Genomic DNA, 16539 nt, shown 5'->3' with positions numbered 1-16539 from the left:
GAAGCAATTAATGATAAACCAAATTCCTTGAATTAAATAATATGTAATTATTTCTAACTTTATCTGTCAAAATATAAATCAATCCATATCTGTCGTTAGTTTCAAAGTAGACATTTATATTAATTTAAGTCAAATTTAATACATTTCAATGAGTTAAATAATTTAACTTGTTTTAATCAAATGAATGACATATTGAAAGAGAATAGTGACAACATGTGGAAATAAAATACCTTATATTCAAAATAATTTGTATAAAAAAAGAACTGAAATTATAGATACAGCTTGATATATATATATACTGTTAAATTCAGAATGTCAAGCTGTATCTATAATTTCAGTTCTTTTTTTATACAAATTATTTTGAATATAAGGTATTTTATTTCCACATGTTGTCACTATTCTCTTTCAATATGTCATTCATTTGATTAAAACAAGTTAAATTATTTAACTCATTGAAATGTATTAAATTTGACTTAAATTAATATAAATGTCTACTTTGAAACTAACGACAGATATGGATTGATTTATATTTTGACAGATAAAGTTAGAAATAATTACATATTATTTAATTCAAGGAATTTGGTTTATCATTAATTGCTTCTTTGATATTTAATAGCGTATTGCTCAATACATTTTTCTTTAGCAGCACTTAATAGTAATTATGATAACTTAACAATTCATAACTATATTATTTGTTTATATTAATGTTATTTAAAAAATAACTAGGTATTTTATTTCTATGTTTTATTCTGAACTACGTGATTTCTTTCTATATTTAACTCTTTATTCGGATCAATCTTTTACTTCGAAAATCGATATTCTGTAAGGAATTTCTTAATCATTTTACGAAATTTAGGAAACTTTGAAATTGAAGTTGAGTAGAAGCGGTTTTACTTTGAAGAACGAATTGTTCAAGAAGTAAACTTTCCTCGAAACAGTTTTCTCGATCTCAATGGAGCGGAAATGAATATACCACTTATCGATTGGATACACCTAAGATGCAGAACCGACGGATTCTTGGGTCAGTGATTTCGATATATGAGGATCATGAATCCCAATTCCATTGTTTTTTATTTTACTCAGTTATGCCGGTATTCATATCGTTGTGACGCGATTTATTTGCACCAATACAATAGCGTAAACGCTCAGGTCACTGGGTCGCGAAATTCGTTGGAACTTTACGTTGTGCACCGCAAAGCTTGCAGCTGCCACATGAATGCAATAGCGATCAGGTGTAATGGCAACAAAATAACAATGTAGATAATATAAAGGATAGAATAGAAAAATATATATATTATAGCAAAATAAAGAGATATCAATACAATCGAAAGTATTTGCAGACTTCTTTTTAAACATTTAATATATATATATACGTTTCCGTACTTCAAAAATGATACATGAAAAATGTAATTTTCGAATTATTATGTGAAGTAAAGTTAGTTTACCTTTGCTAATTGATAAAGTAATCTTTTCCTAATTTACGAATTAAGTAAAGATTACTTTATCAATTATTAAAGGTAAACTAACTTTACTTCACAGTCCGTCCGGCAAATAGCACTTGTGCCGTTTTCAAAAAGATTAGAATAGTTTTTACAAGAATGAGAAGAAGTTTAAAGAAGAAATTATTTTATTTTGAATTTAGTCATTTTAGAGGTAAATATAAACTAATGCTTTCGAGTTGTCATTTTTCATAATTCATTATTTCGGATTTGTAATAATTTTATAGGGTATAAAAATTATTATCCATTGCAAAAAGAGTGGTTTTTAAAAGTTGTAAAAAGAAAATGACAAAAACGATTAATCATGTTTCTAACAATATTCTTTTTTTTGATATTATTTAATTAGTCAATCATTTTCTGTCATATTGAAAAATAGTTTTCCCTTTTCTAAAAAATTTAATTTTTTGAGTTATGTAACTTTTGAAATAAAGGGGAACGATATATATATATTTGTAATGCATTCTAATGTATATAAATAAGTTTCCGTCATCAACTTTGAATTATATTTAAATTTCCGCATTTAATTATCTTTCCATTAGTAAGGTTGACTCTCCTACATTTCAAAAGTTATATAACAATTCGCAGTTAGACAATTAACTACATTTTTAATTTAATTAAATATGAAAATGTGCATATTCGTCATTTCATGTTACATTATTTTCATCGCAACGCGTTAAAACCGCCATCAAGCAATCAGAATTTATAAGATTTATGCGGAGACAAAATGTTGAGTCTAAAAGACCACCAGATTGGTTTAAAAGATTTAAAGAGATGATTTTAATGTGAATAAATCGTGTTGCAAAGTATTTTTTTACACAGTATTTATTTATACTACCAAAACAATAGCAAAAAGTGATAAATTCAAAAAGCAGATAATTTGATTTAAATGTTTGTATCATTTATTAGAATACAAACATTTTAGTCAAATTATTTGCTTTTTAAATTTTGCTTTTATAAATATATATTTTTGAAAAGAAAGCTGCGAGAATTTATTTGTGCACCTAATATTTCATTATAAAGAAAAACTGATTGATACATAATTATGAATCAAATTTCTTTAAGTGTAAATTTAACAAAAATGATCTAATATATAAAGAAACAATCAAACATTTACATTTTTATATTATTTATAACGCAGAAATGTTCATTCATGTTTCAAAATTTAATTAAGTATTTCTACAAAGATAATAATAAACAAAATTTAAGTATGATTTCTACAAAGGTAACAATAAATTAGGGCTTTATGGTACAATAAAAATATTTGGCGACGTCACATAGAAAGAAAGAGAAGTCAAACAAAATCACTGGATGCGGAATGAAACGTGACTTGCGTTTTCGTTCTTAGGTGAACCTTTGCATCCTTTGATGCATCTTCCGCTCCTCCTCTTATCCCGTCTCTTCAGTTCAAGCTTTGCCATCCGTTCGCTTTTGCTTCCTTTGACCTCTAATTCGAGCAAGATTCACCGTAGCGTGTGTGCCATTAACCCAAATAATTTTGAGCTTGAGAGTTTCCACGTCAAATTTCCCTTCACCAATTTTTCTTTTACGTTCTCATACATATTTTTTTTCTCTTATTGAGGGAATGACCAGTATTGACTATAATATTGACTTAATAAGAAAAATTATCCGATTTAGATCGAATGTATATTAAACGAGTAAAAATACAGATTTTTCAAAAAACCAACATGTAAATCAATTATTAGTTGCTATTACATTAATAGTATTATTATTGATAATTTTTTTAACTTCATTTATCCATTTATTGTGCTTGCTTATAAATATTATTAGATATTATTTTTCTTTTAAATATATATTTTGGAAAGTTTAAATCAAATTCATTAATTAAGGTGATAATTACTTCAAGATGCTTAAAAATAATTTTTTCAGACTAATTCTTTCTTTTTTAACATCAAAATGGTCTAATGTAATTTCTTATCATCAGTGAAGTAACCTGAATCGTTCAGTGCATCACTGAGTGCATTGAACTACATCGAGCTGTTACTTCGTAGCGGATTGTCGGTGTGTAGGAAAGGTCCGTTAAACGTTCTCGTGTAAGTTCGAAAGTCAATTGGTCTGGATTCACGTAAAGTTTCTACGTTACTTTCGACGGGAAGAGGAAGGAAAGAGTTGAGTACATTTCAGTTCCCGATCGGGGTTCTCGCGTCAGATATGAGGCGTAGTGTAACCCGCGATTGACTCCTGCAAAACTAACGAAAGTTTCAACGACGAAGAGGAAAAAACTACGATTTATAGCTTTGACGATCGAAGTTTACCAGTGTATCTATAATTTGCAAAATGCATGCACGTGAATTGGACTGATAAGATAAAAAGAGAATAAGCAGAATTCTACTTTGGCTTTTAAAAATTTTTTTTCTTTCTTTCTGTAACAATCAGCTATGATTAGATGTTTTATGTTTTATGTCTATATAATATAGACATAAAAGTATAAGTGTATAAAAAAGAAATTTTCATGACTTGTGAAAATGATGAATGTATAAAATTTTTGTTTAAAGACAAAGCTGTATATTTTAAGTAATAGAAGTTTGTATTCTTATGTTCAAGGTTTATTTTTTGATAATATTTACTATATACAATAAAGTGTGACGTTGAAAAGATAACTTACTTTCTAATATTAAAAATACGATAATAATAACCCAAATGTGAAATGTTTAAATCTAAACATTATTTAAACAATGTTTACATTTTAATCGAATACGTATTTAGTTTTCTCTAAAATTTTAAGACTGTAGTAACCTTTAATTATAAAGTAATCGTGACAAAGAAATGAGTTAATAATTTTTTCATATTTAATTAAAATTGATTATATTAGATAATTAATTTGCATATATCTCTTATATTAAAATATAAGATTTATATAATATTTTAAAAAAGAAATTTTCAAATTAATTAAATAGTTACAAAGTTACAGAAGATTTTAGTTCAATTTTGTATTTTTCTATCTGTATTTTTCTATACAACCTTTGATGAACGATAATATAAATTTATGTCTATTAATAAAATTTTTCTACATTTTTTCATTAAAAAAAATTTTAATTATATGTATATGGATTTCCAACATCAAATTTTTAAAGCTTAAATTTTTAAATTAAAAATAATGTATTCTTAAAAATAAGATATTACTAATTATTATCAGCTAAATTTTAAATACGCCATATACATATAATCTTATTAATAATTAATTATGGATGAACTCAGTTATAAAATAAAATTGATTAAAATTGTACCTTTATTATGTAACGTGTTTCAGACTTTTATGCAACTATTTTAGCAGTTTCTCGCCAAATGTTTCTTTCCTTACATTATATTAATTTTCTCGCAGTTTAGTAGTTGTATCGAGTTTCTCAATCAATTCCACAAACTTAATTGGAAATTGTATATTTTGTTTTATAATTTTCTAAGTTGTTATAAAAAATTTATTATATACAGTTCGGTTATATGTGCATGCGTGCGTGCGCGCGCGCGCGCGCGTGTGTGTGTGTGTTTATGTGTGTGTGTTACATTATGTCATCTAGTAAATAAAAATTGACGACCTATAAAAGATATGTTATAGCTATTGGTCTCATCGTTTTATAGTATACATTAAAAGTAGCAATCGCTAATTATGCGCGTATTGAAATTCCGATACGTATCGCATCGATAATGTCTTGCAATTACCGCGGATTATTGGAACACAGACATGTGCAAAAATAGCGAAATATCGACGGTATATACGGTAGCTCGGTGAATATCGGAGTTTGCGTATTTTAATATTTATTAACGGCTATTGGGGACCAGATGTAGGTCGATGTACTTGGCAAAACGCCGATATTTGATGGCCAGTCATTAATCCTTTGCGCGAGGGATTTACGCGACCCAAGGCGAAACGAGAATTCATCGCTATTAATTAATAATATTTATATAGCGGTGGGTCACGATTATGCAGCACTGTGATCTGTTGTTAACATTATTACAAATCTTGTATTTAATGTTACATACGTACAGCACGCGTTTTTTTATTCATGAAGCTTGCATTTTAATGTGACTCAGCTTATTTATTATGTTATTATTGTGTTTACTACTTTGTGTTATTTATTTTTATATATTTTTCATTATTTTTCCATATATTTTATATATTAAATTTTTTTTACGTAATTAGTAATTCTTATGCAGTATGTAATCACATCTCGTCTTTCATTACTGTTTTAGAGATGCTTGTCATGATTCCTGGACGCAACTGCGACTATCGCCAATGTTCGGCTGTATATGTCCGAATAATCATATGAAGCGACGATGCGACAAGATCTTCTCGACGGTGAACCACAATCCCTGCGTTGGTGAGTCCAACAATAATATGAAATTCGTAAAGTTCTCTCTTTCTATCCATGTATTTGTGTATACTTCCATCGTACATGTAATTACTTGTGGAATACTAAATTTATATATTCTGTCAGCATACAACATAATTGTAATATCGCAATTTAATTGCAAGAAATAGAGATTTAATTTATTCTATTATTGAATACTAAATGCTAATCGTACTAAGTCATCGCAAATGTAAATTTATTATTTAGTTTAATTATTGGTATAAATATAATTTGCAAATTTAATGCCGAATGAAAAGTTTGTCAAATTAAATTTTACTATGCGATTAAATACACGATTTAAATGCACATCACGTGACGCGTAACTACGTGTACGAGGAATTTCATTTGATAAGTTTTACCTTGAATTGAGATTCAAACATAATGTTGTGACATGAATGAACAAGTAATAATTATATTAGCACCTTGTGAAAGGCGATTGTTGATGTTGTGAAGTAATTTTGGATATATATATAAAGTTTTTTCTATCATATCTACGTTGAGTTTACGGATTTTTATCCTTGCGTGTCTGTCTGTGTGTATCTTGTACAGAATTCTCATTTGGTTTCTTTCTGTCGATGTATGCATTGAAGCGTTCGTATTGATCCTGGACCACAGTGATAGATCGCAAACATTGTAGCGTACAAATTTCCAATGTATAAGTTTTATTTAAAAAAAACTGACGTATTTTACGGTCGAAAAAATTTCCCATTGTTTATTACAAATAATTTGGTTGTGCTTAATAATTCACATTTCTCTACATAAATATACTAAAAATAAAATATAGAAAACAATAATATTATTAGCGCATCGCAGATATAACATTCTATTATTCAATAAAAGCCGTGTTATTCTTAAACATAAAAGACTTATTTTATTTAAGAACTATATATATATTGTCTGTATTTTGCAACAAAAAAAGAATATTACAAAATTACATGTAGGTATATATTGTATTATCTAATATATTACAAATAAGATTTAAAAAGTATAATTTTTAGAAAGATTAATTAATTAGTAATTTTACATTAATAATTTATTAATAATTACAACAATAATTGCGTTTGTATGCATAATCGACGGCACTCTGAAATTCCTGCAACGAAGTGCGAAATTTGTTATCAACAAAGTACATAAACGAGAAGATTGTAGCATCAGTCTCGCGTTTAAAGCGGACTTCTAGCTGAGAACTGACGTACACTAAACTAAAGCCACTTCCTGTTACTCTCTCATTTTTTCCCTGGCATCAAAGTTGCGAGCGAGGTAGAATACTGCTCTACGGGGCAATTACTTTTAAGCGATACCGCGGTGTTCAAGGCTCGTCGGAGAACGTTATCCTCACCCTCGGATAAGCTTTCTTCATAATTAACTAAAGAGAGAGATGCAGGCATTAAAACGAAAATAACAATGAATCTTAACTTTGAGAGGCCGATAATAACCGATGCTTTAGAGATGCATTGCTGCAACACCTGCAGTTTCAGAAACAAACATTTTTTCTAATAAACATATGTATTTTTATCGAAATTAAGTTTTGCTAATATCAGAAACAGAAATTTACATGAATAAATCAACTAAATACGAGAATCGTCAAAGTTAGAATTAGACTAATACTTATATATGTATTTTAAATAAATTTACCTCAGAAATATGACTGCGCGTCAATTACTTTCAGGATTTCAACACAATCAATCTGAAATACTAATAATCAACGATCTAATTGAATTTGGGATTTTTGTATTTCAGATTGATTCTGTTGAAAGTCCGAAAATAATCGGTGCGCAGTCACATTATTAATATAAATTTATTTAAAATACATATATGTATATGTAGCTGATTTCTGTTCTGAAGTTCTGTTATTTCAACGTATTTTAATATGAATCAACTTTTAGTATCATTTTTAAAATCATTCTGTATTAATAATCTACACATAAATATTAATAAAAATGCTTAATGTACATTCAGTATCTCAATGATACTTGATATCACTTATTATATTAACAAAAGTTAATACCTACCGGAACCTATTGTAAAAATTAATAATTTTATGTTGAACTACATAATTAAAATTTATTTATTTTAGTTTATTATTTATTTTAATTTATATATAAAATTTCACGTTTTATTTTGTTTTAATTTATACTTGACACTTGTATTTTATTATAATTTATACTTCGATTGATTATCGATTTCCAACTGTGCGTCCAGGATCGATGATGCTTCCGCTCGTGCCTCGCAATTGTGATTTAAAGCAACATAAAAACTCAGGCGTGCAACGCGCACGCATGAAACGTAAGTATCTTTACACGCATCACACGCATGTGTGACAAATGTCTCTTGCGTTGCGTTTGACGAATGAATCGTGCCAACGAGCATAGTGCGAGCGATGAACGTGGCATACACACTCTACGATAGCATTAACAGTTGTGGAATGCGTGACTGAATGAGAGCAGTTTTCAGCACAGAAACATAAACGAACAATTAATAATTACCGGTAACAATGTTATAACATAATTAACAGCCGGCGCTACGTACAAACAATTCAGTTTGTCTCGACAAGCAACAAACTACTTTACATCACGAAACAAAGAAATTCTGCTCTTCCTTTTACTACAATTTCGAACTAATTTTAAATGTTGTACGTAGATGACAACTTAACTTACAATTACGAACTAATACAATTTAGTGTCCAGATTGGCATCAAAGTTAAGTGACAAATACTTAAAAATTTGTTTCTTAAGTCATGTGCGATCTAACTTGACAATGTAATCATTATTTCATACTAAAGAATATTTATAATGTTGTGAAATGTTCTATTATTTGTTTATACGAATAAATCAATTACTTTCAAAATATGCGAAAATATTTAAGTGATTAAATTGTATCTTAATAATTACTCATTCGGCAAATATCTTTATATTCTATTATAAAAATACTTCTATCATTTGCAAATATTTCTGTTTGATCACACGTTTTATTAAGTTTGAACATCTTGTCTTTAAAATTTTAATACATTTGATATTTACAATTACATATTCCTAAAGGCTTTTCTATTTTTATCTTTGAAAAATTTTAAATAATCTTTGAAATCAATACAATATCTTCAACATTATTGTCTTATACAATATAGACGAAATATTCGAACCCATAATACTAAACGATTCGCCTGATATGTAGATCTGGATCTTAAATTGAGATTGGAAGCGCGACTTTAAATGGGCCCTTCACCGTCCTCCGTTCTTCTTTCCCCAAGATATTGAACAACCAGACGGTAGGTGTATGAATAACAATGAAGGAGAAAGGAGGGCAAGAAAGGTGGAAAAACGCTGTCCTCAAACACGAAATTTATATAAACGCTCGAACTACATTGCAATCAAATTAAATTATTTCTTATTGTTACAAATAATTGAATCTTTGACAGGAAGAAACAGACGTTTTATTATTACGATTTAGTCGTATATGTATTATATACATTAATCGATTATATGTCTATTTTTGGCGAATTGTAAATTGGTTAGAAAGATTATATTTAACTGACAGACATAAACTTCTCTCAATATTTTATTAGCCACTGATTGTCTGAGTAATAGATGGCAATTCATGATATCATTTAATTGATGTTTAATAGTGGTGCTGTTAATAGATATATATATCGATCGGACGAAAAGCGATTATTTGATACATTAAGTTAACGATTTAAATATTATTTCAGTTTCTTACCTTTTTATATAAAGTTACATATTAGTTTGAATGTTTTTTATTCAAAAAATAATAATTTAGTATAAAATTACGATAATTTGTAATATATACGCATATGTATAATATTATGTATAAAGATTCAAGATACAACCTCAATAGAACAAATTAATAAGTAGCTTGATTACAACTGCAAATATTTATAATATTATACCATCACAACACAGCAGCCAATTCTTTTAAAATAACGCAAAACGTTAAATTAGTTTTATATGACAGACGCATTTATTATTTTTATAACAATTTTGCTTGTTGATATAAAAATCAAATTGTTATACTCTTATACGCTCATACGTAAGAAAGTCTGTGACTTCAACGATCGTCGCACTTTTTGGGTGAATAACATTTCGAAAGTGTAATATCTCGAACAACGTGAGATGTTTTATGACGACATTCAGAAGCAATATTTTCGCTATGGTGTATGAAAATACGAAAATCTACAAAATGAAACTACTAAATTGTAAACGCCATAACTTTTTTTAAATGTTACCACATGGGAAAAATAGTATATATTTTGTTCAAGAGTATCTAAAAATTTAGGTACAAATTTAAAAATAATTTTGTTAAACCATTGAAATAATTATAAAACGCTCAAACATGATAAGTGATACTGCAAAAAGTGTTGTGACTTCTATAGTAACCAGATTGAGCATTCTACATAATTATTTTGATAGTCCATAAATGTCATTTTATCTGTGTAATAATAAAATTTTTAGATACTTTAGCAAAACCATTCTTTCCACATAAGGCTTCTAATTATTCTAATCATCGCAAGGTCTATTGCATCTCACGTTACTCATCCGAGGTTAATAGAACGAAGGCACGCCAGAGAAGTAACAAAGCGCATGATACTCGAATCGAATGTCTCGAAAAGTTCGATCGGTACTTGAAGGGGTTCGGCGTGGAGGGTCCTCCTCCTCCGCCGGTCCGGTCCATAAGAGGAAGAGACGTCCGTTCCGAATGGAGGGAGGCCCGAGGAAGCGCGAGGATCGATTCTCGAAATCCCGGAACGCACGAGAGAAATGTCTGCACGAGAAAGCGCACCTCGGCACCCCCTAGGAGAACGCGCTCCGCCCTTGGAGGATTCGCGTTTCGAGACCAATATTCTCGCCACCGCCCTTAAAGACTATCCCCGAGTGTTTCTCTTGCCTCATCCGTCTACGATCCTGTATATACGTACATTTCCGCCGCGTATACGTATACATCATAAATATTTCGCGCGTTCGCTTGCGCTCCATCGACAAACGCGAGATAGATTAATGAGATGAAAACGCTATGTAGACGAAGCAGTCTCGCGGGAATATCATTACATTATATTCACGGTCATTCAATTCTTAATCAGATTTTGTTATTTTAACGGCCATATTACAAACAAATTCCTAGAACAGGATATTTCTGGTCCATATAATTATTTTCTCTCCTTCGCGAATTATCAGGGTATGTAAAAGCACAATTTACGATTTGATTATATATCGTAAATCATATTTATTTGTCTCTTATTATAACTCCATATGGTCTTTCATAATCCTTTCATTTGTTTTTTATAATCCTTTCCAGTTTTATCAATCTCAAAGTTCGTATCGACTTATCAATCCCTTGCACAGTTTGATCCACGATAGAACGTTTGATAGGACAATACTCGATCGTTCGCATTGACACCCGCAATTTTCCTTTGTCGTCGTAAATCTAGCACGACGAATCGACGTCGCGATCGGTCGAGATTGCTCGCATCATGAAATATGAAACGCGTACGCTTGACGGATGAAGCGCGAGTTTAAGGTGGCGGCGATGAGCCTCGCGAACGATCCTGCGGAGCGGAGCGCACCAGGAATTGTGCACCGCATGTCGTATTTCTGCATGTCGAGAATCCGTACTAAGGAATTGACGAATCGGTACCTGCATGCCTGTAACTTATGGCTTGTTTTCTCTCTGAAGTGTGTAGCTTGTTAGTGTGTGTAATGCCTACTACAACTCTGTCTACTCTCTATACTCGACTCACTATACTCCCCTTCGTTTCTCAACGTCGCCAAACGATTTATCAGAAAACGTCGGATGGTTATCAGAGTTATTTCGACAGCAAATTATATATTTAGATAAATGGAATAAGTTGATGATTATTGGTTGATGCTTGAATTTGTCGTTTAATAAAAAATTTGAAGATATAAAATTTGTTGATTTTTTAAAAAATCTCAAATTTTCTGCGTTCTACTAATAAAAGTATTCAGTATATAAGTTTAGGGAAATATTTGATAAAATTTTCTTATTATTTAAATATACTTTTTGTTTTATAAAAATTATGATAAATTGCGAGTATTTAATTCCGATATATTTATTTCTTACTAGCAGTAAGATGTTTAAAGAACAATTTGTAAACATACATATAATATTTTCATACATTTCTTATCTTTACCGCAAATCTCTTTTTTTTCACCTAATTTTTTACCTAAAAATTTCGATTATAGAATGAAGAATGTAACGCGACAGTTAAAAGAAAGTACACAATGAAGAATGAGAAAAAAATTCACACAGTAATAATATACTCGAGTTTTTATTTCTTTTGTATACAAAAAAAATGAAACGATTTATGCGGAACCGAGGGTTAACTCTCTTAGTCGGTGTCCCGCGGCCTCCCTCGAGAATCCCAAAATCTCTTAAGAACGAAATCACGCTTGGCGAACAGCGCGTCGCTCCAGGATAATTTCTCGCGTGCAGTAACGCTCAATACGAGGATCCTTCTACTCTGAACGAGTTTCAAGTGCCGCAGTATTCTCGAAGGAGCCCGAAAATCCTCTCAAGAAGAGACGCTAGATCGCCTGTCGATTTCGATTACGGGCCGGTTCATTTAACTTCGTCTTCTTATCGACTTTTTATTTCGCGTCGCACCATCACTTTCGACAAACGAGAAAACGCTAATATCGTCGTGAGGACACTTGGGAAGATATTTGTTGCTCTTTAATAACGCGCTTAAAGTAACTTACAATTGACTAATTACGGAAATCAAAATAATAATAATATTAAAAATTAAATACAGAAAGTGTAATGGCGAAAACATGCTTAGTGAAATAAACTTTTGTAGATTTAATTTAAAAATATTAGAACATTAAGAGACAGTATAAGAATATAAACGAAAAGTGAATTTTTTGATAAAGCTGACATGTGTATAATTAAAAGTAATAGGATTAAGTTTATCTTGATTTCAATTAAATTACGGATGACATTATTTTCTCTTTAATAATATCTTGACATTTTTATTATATTTTCATTAATGTGTTAAAAACAATTTTAAATCAATTTTATCAATAATTTTAAATTGACATTAAAAGCAGTAATAAGACTTTTAACACATTCACGTATATATTATATATAAATACACGAAAATTATTATCTTCTTTTTAAATTTATTCTTTATATTTGTATGTGATATATATCTATTTTCATCAGTCTTCGAATGTGGAACGATAAAATAAAGAAATTTTAATTTTGACATGCCTTACCCCCCCTGTAGAAAATCTCTTACTAATTTTTCAATTAAAATATTGAGATATTTTCTAACGTACGACAGAGTAATATATTTTAAGTGATAAAACTTTTAATGTAATCTTTTTGTGATAAAATTTTAGAATTATCAAGAAAAGTTGGCACTTTTTGTTTAAGAGGTAATTTACTTAATGCACACTAAAATATAAGAAAATAATAATTCTCAATAAACATTTTATATAGATATATACAATACATAAATGCATGTATTTAATAAACGAAAGTATGACACTTCCTGAAAAAATTAAGATGTTAAAAAAATTTTTTATTTTTTATTAATTAATGATCGGAATTAAATACTCGATTTTATAATACAACATATAATATTAATTTAATATTTATTTCATTAATGATAAATCTAAATATATTTTAATTATTTTACAATTATTTTTATACATAATTCTAGCTATCATTTCTACTTAATTTATACCTTTTCTATTATTTAATTCGTTTAAAAAATTGTTATATCAACAAAAAGATATTTATTAATTTGAACGCTGAAAATTAATAAATTGGAATGTTGCATCCAATTATACTCTTATATCCTTGCATCTCGAAACCTCGATAATATTCGATATCCATGTGATTTATTTATCTGGACAAACAATTAAAAAGTGGTATATTATTTCCCAACGATATCGAGCTTCCTCTTCGTGATGATCCCTCATCAACGCCCGTGCACTGTGCAACTACCACTATACCATTACTACTATCACCATCACGACACTTAACCCCATAACAACAGCACGCAGATCTCGCACGTTGCGTACCGATGGCGAACGCGCACCCTCACTCACCCCGTTCTCGTCCGCGGCTCTGCTTCTGTGTTACAGAGGTCCTGCCCTCCTCCACCTCCGTAGACCTGTCGGGCACGGATTCAGCCTTGTACCCGTTCGACCCACAGCAGGAGAACTACCAGGAGATCTGGTTGCCACCGACCAGTATGTACCCCTATTTTCTGTTCCCCGGGACCGCGCGCACCCCGCCGTACTACGACCCCGACAGCACGTACGACATACGGGAGCCCGGCGACCGCTACCAACACCATCACCGTCACGGCGATCGACATCATCACCAGGAAGCGCCGGAGCTGCCCGGCAGGCCAGCTGTCCTCGTTGTCGAGGCGTACGATCCTCGGACCGATTCGGACCGGTACGAAACCGATATGAATCGGTTTGAGGATCGCGCGGGAACCTCGCGACCAGGCGTTAATCATCTGGATCGATCGACGGATGGATCTTCTTCCTCCTTCTCCTCCTCTTCTTCTTCTTCCTCCTCTTCTTCTTCTTCTTCTTCTTCTTCTTCTTCTTCTTCTTCGTCATCGTTGTCCAAGCATGATCGCGCCTCCGGCACAGTGCACCTGCAGCCCCAAAGCGAGCATGACGCGCACCCGCACCAGCATCGGCACCATCACCAACAGCACCAGCACCATCGTCAGCACCTCGCACTACCCGCACCACCGTCCGTCGTCGCGACGCTGTCGTCGTCGTCGGCGGGCTCGTACGCGCCGGCAGCTGCTCGTCCCACGCCTACCGTGTTGGACGAGCCGTTGGGGGCCCACGGGCCCGGCCATGCCGAACCGCCGCGGCTGCCGGCCCCGAGGAAGTTTGCGCCTAGGCCCACCTACGAGCACCGCGCGATCTTCGACCGCGCCGACGACGACCTCGATGACCTCGAAATCAGGCCAGCCGCGCCGCCCGTCGATCGGATCTTCGATTTCCGCGAAGAGTTCGTCGATCAAGGTTCGTACCGGGCCCACCGGCACGCACAAGAGATCTCGGGATTTTGTCATCGCCGAAGGACGTGTCCAAGGACACGTTAGATGTCTTGAAAAGTTTTTAGTTTGCGTGAGTAAGTCGGGCACTGTGATGGGCACGCGTTACGAATGCGTACTTTTTTTAGACATTATTTCGGCATAATATTTTTAGGAAATGAAAAAAAATATGAGAGTCTGGAAAATTTTTACTTAGAGCTTAATGTTATTAATCTTCTTAAAGATAAAACTGTTAAAAGAGTTTATTTATGATAATGTTAACATTATCATAATAACAGTAATAATTTACATTATAATAATGGTTAAAATTTTAATTTAGGATTTTCATTGCTTCTTTTATTTTTATATATGTAATCGACATAAAAAATGTGCATACGATACTCATTCATGTCCCCAGCGTAATATGCTTAATAATTTATTTAGCTACAGAAGAAGGTAATTATTTAAAAGAAATATATATGTACACATAGTAAGTAAATTATAATTGTAAGTACTTATGAGATTTCTAATAACACATTGATACAGTGTTTCTACTAGATAGTCTGATATTTGTGTACATATGTATATATTTATATACATATATATTCCATTTTCTCCTTCAAAATCCATTTTTTCTTTCGCTTTACCTTAAAATTTCCTTCTCAAAAAAAAATTTTGTTATCTTTTGAGAGAAATATGTTTGTTAGGAACAAAAAAGGATGATAAATGTGATGGCTTGGTAAGAAAACGGATTGATCGGAGTTATTATTGCAAATTTCTCAATATTTGTTGATCTAACAAATAATACATGATTTACGATACAAATAAAAATAATTAGTATTGCCAGCAAATAAAGGTCTATCAAAAAATAGGCTAGGTATTACATAAATTGCTTCTATTATTATAAATAATTGTTAGAATAGCAGATTAGCATTAATCACAACAAATATTAAAACAATAATTTGTTGTCAAATTATTTACTAGGTAGCCAGGTGGCTTGTTAAATTAAGAAAATCCTTTCTCTCAATGTCCTAGATTTTATTATTTTAAGAGAATAAGTCACACGTTCAAATTTCTTATTTTAATAGGAAATTTAGAAATTTTATATATTTAAAGCATCTATTTTACTTTTTTATAATTAATTTTATCGTCATTATTCTCAAGTTAAATTTTAATTCAGAAACAAATTAAACACAATGTTTAATAAATTTGATTAAAAATGTATTTTAATAATAAAAGCAAATGTGGAAAGAACACCTTTTAAAACTAAAAGTCACAGTATAATTAATTTTTTGTCATTAGATTTTCTGAGAGATTTACAGTACTGACAATGTATATCGGACCTATATACGATGTTTTATAACATGTGAATATAATTTCAGAAATAAATTAAAAACACAAAACGGTTCTTTTATTTTATGTCACCTTGTTTCCTATGATAAACATTTTTATATTTCATTAATTCTAGGTACGAGTTGAGCAAGCGTAGTATCTGCATATGTCTTTATATATCTTAATCTTGTTGACATTTTTAAAGACAGAAATATATGAAGACACTATTCTAGTTCAATTTGTAACAAATATTAATTAAATACTAAAATGATTACTACTCAGAAGTCAGGTATAACTATATAAC

General features: G+C 31.0%; 1 protein-coding gene across 1 annotated transcript in view; it reads left to right on the top strand.

The window, feature by feature from the left end:
- Positions 1 to 13922: 13922 nt before the first annotated feature.
- LOC108754918 overlaps positions 13923 to 16539 on the top strand; it is a 58938-nt gene continuing 56321 nt past the window's right edge. The window contains exons 1-2 of the mRNA XM_018497585.1: positions 13923 to 14357; positions 14484 to 14892. Coding sequence (XP_018353087.1) covers positions 13923 to 14357; positions 14484 to 14892 — 844 coding nt within the window. The remainder of the gene's footprint in view (positions 14358 to 14483; positions 14893 to 16539) is intronic.

The sequence above is a fragment of the Trachymyrmex septentrionalis genome, unplaced genomic scaffold, assembly GCF_001594115.1.
Source record: "Trachymyrmex septentrionalis isolate Tsep2-gDNA-1 unplaced genomic scaffold, Tsep1.0 scaffold83, whole genome shotgun sequence".
Lineage (NCBI taxonomy): Eukaryota > Metazoa > Arthropoda > Insecta > Hymenoptera > Formicidae > Trachymyrmex > Trachymyrmex septentrionalis.
The sequence above is the reverse complement of the archived record's forward strand: the minus strand, read 5'-3'. Positions and strand labels throughout refer to the sequence as shown.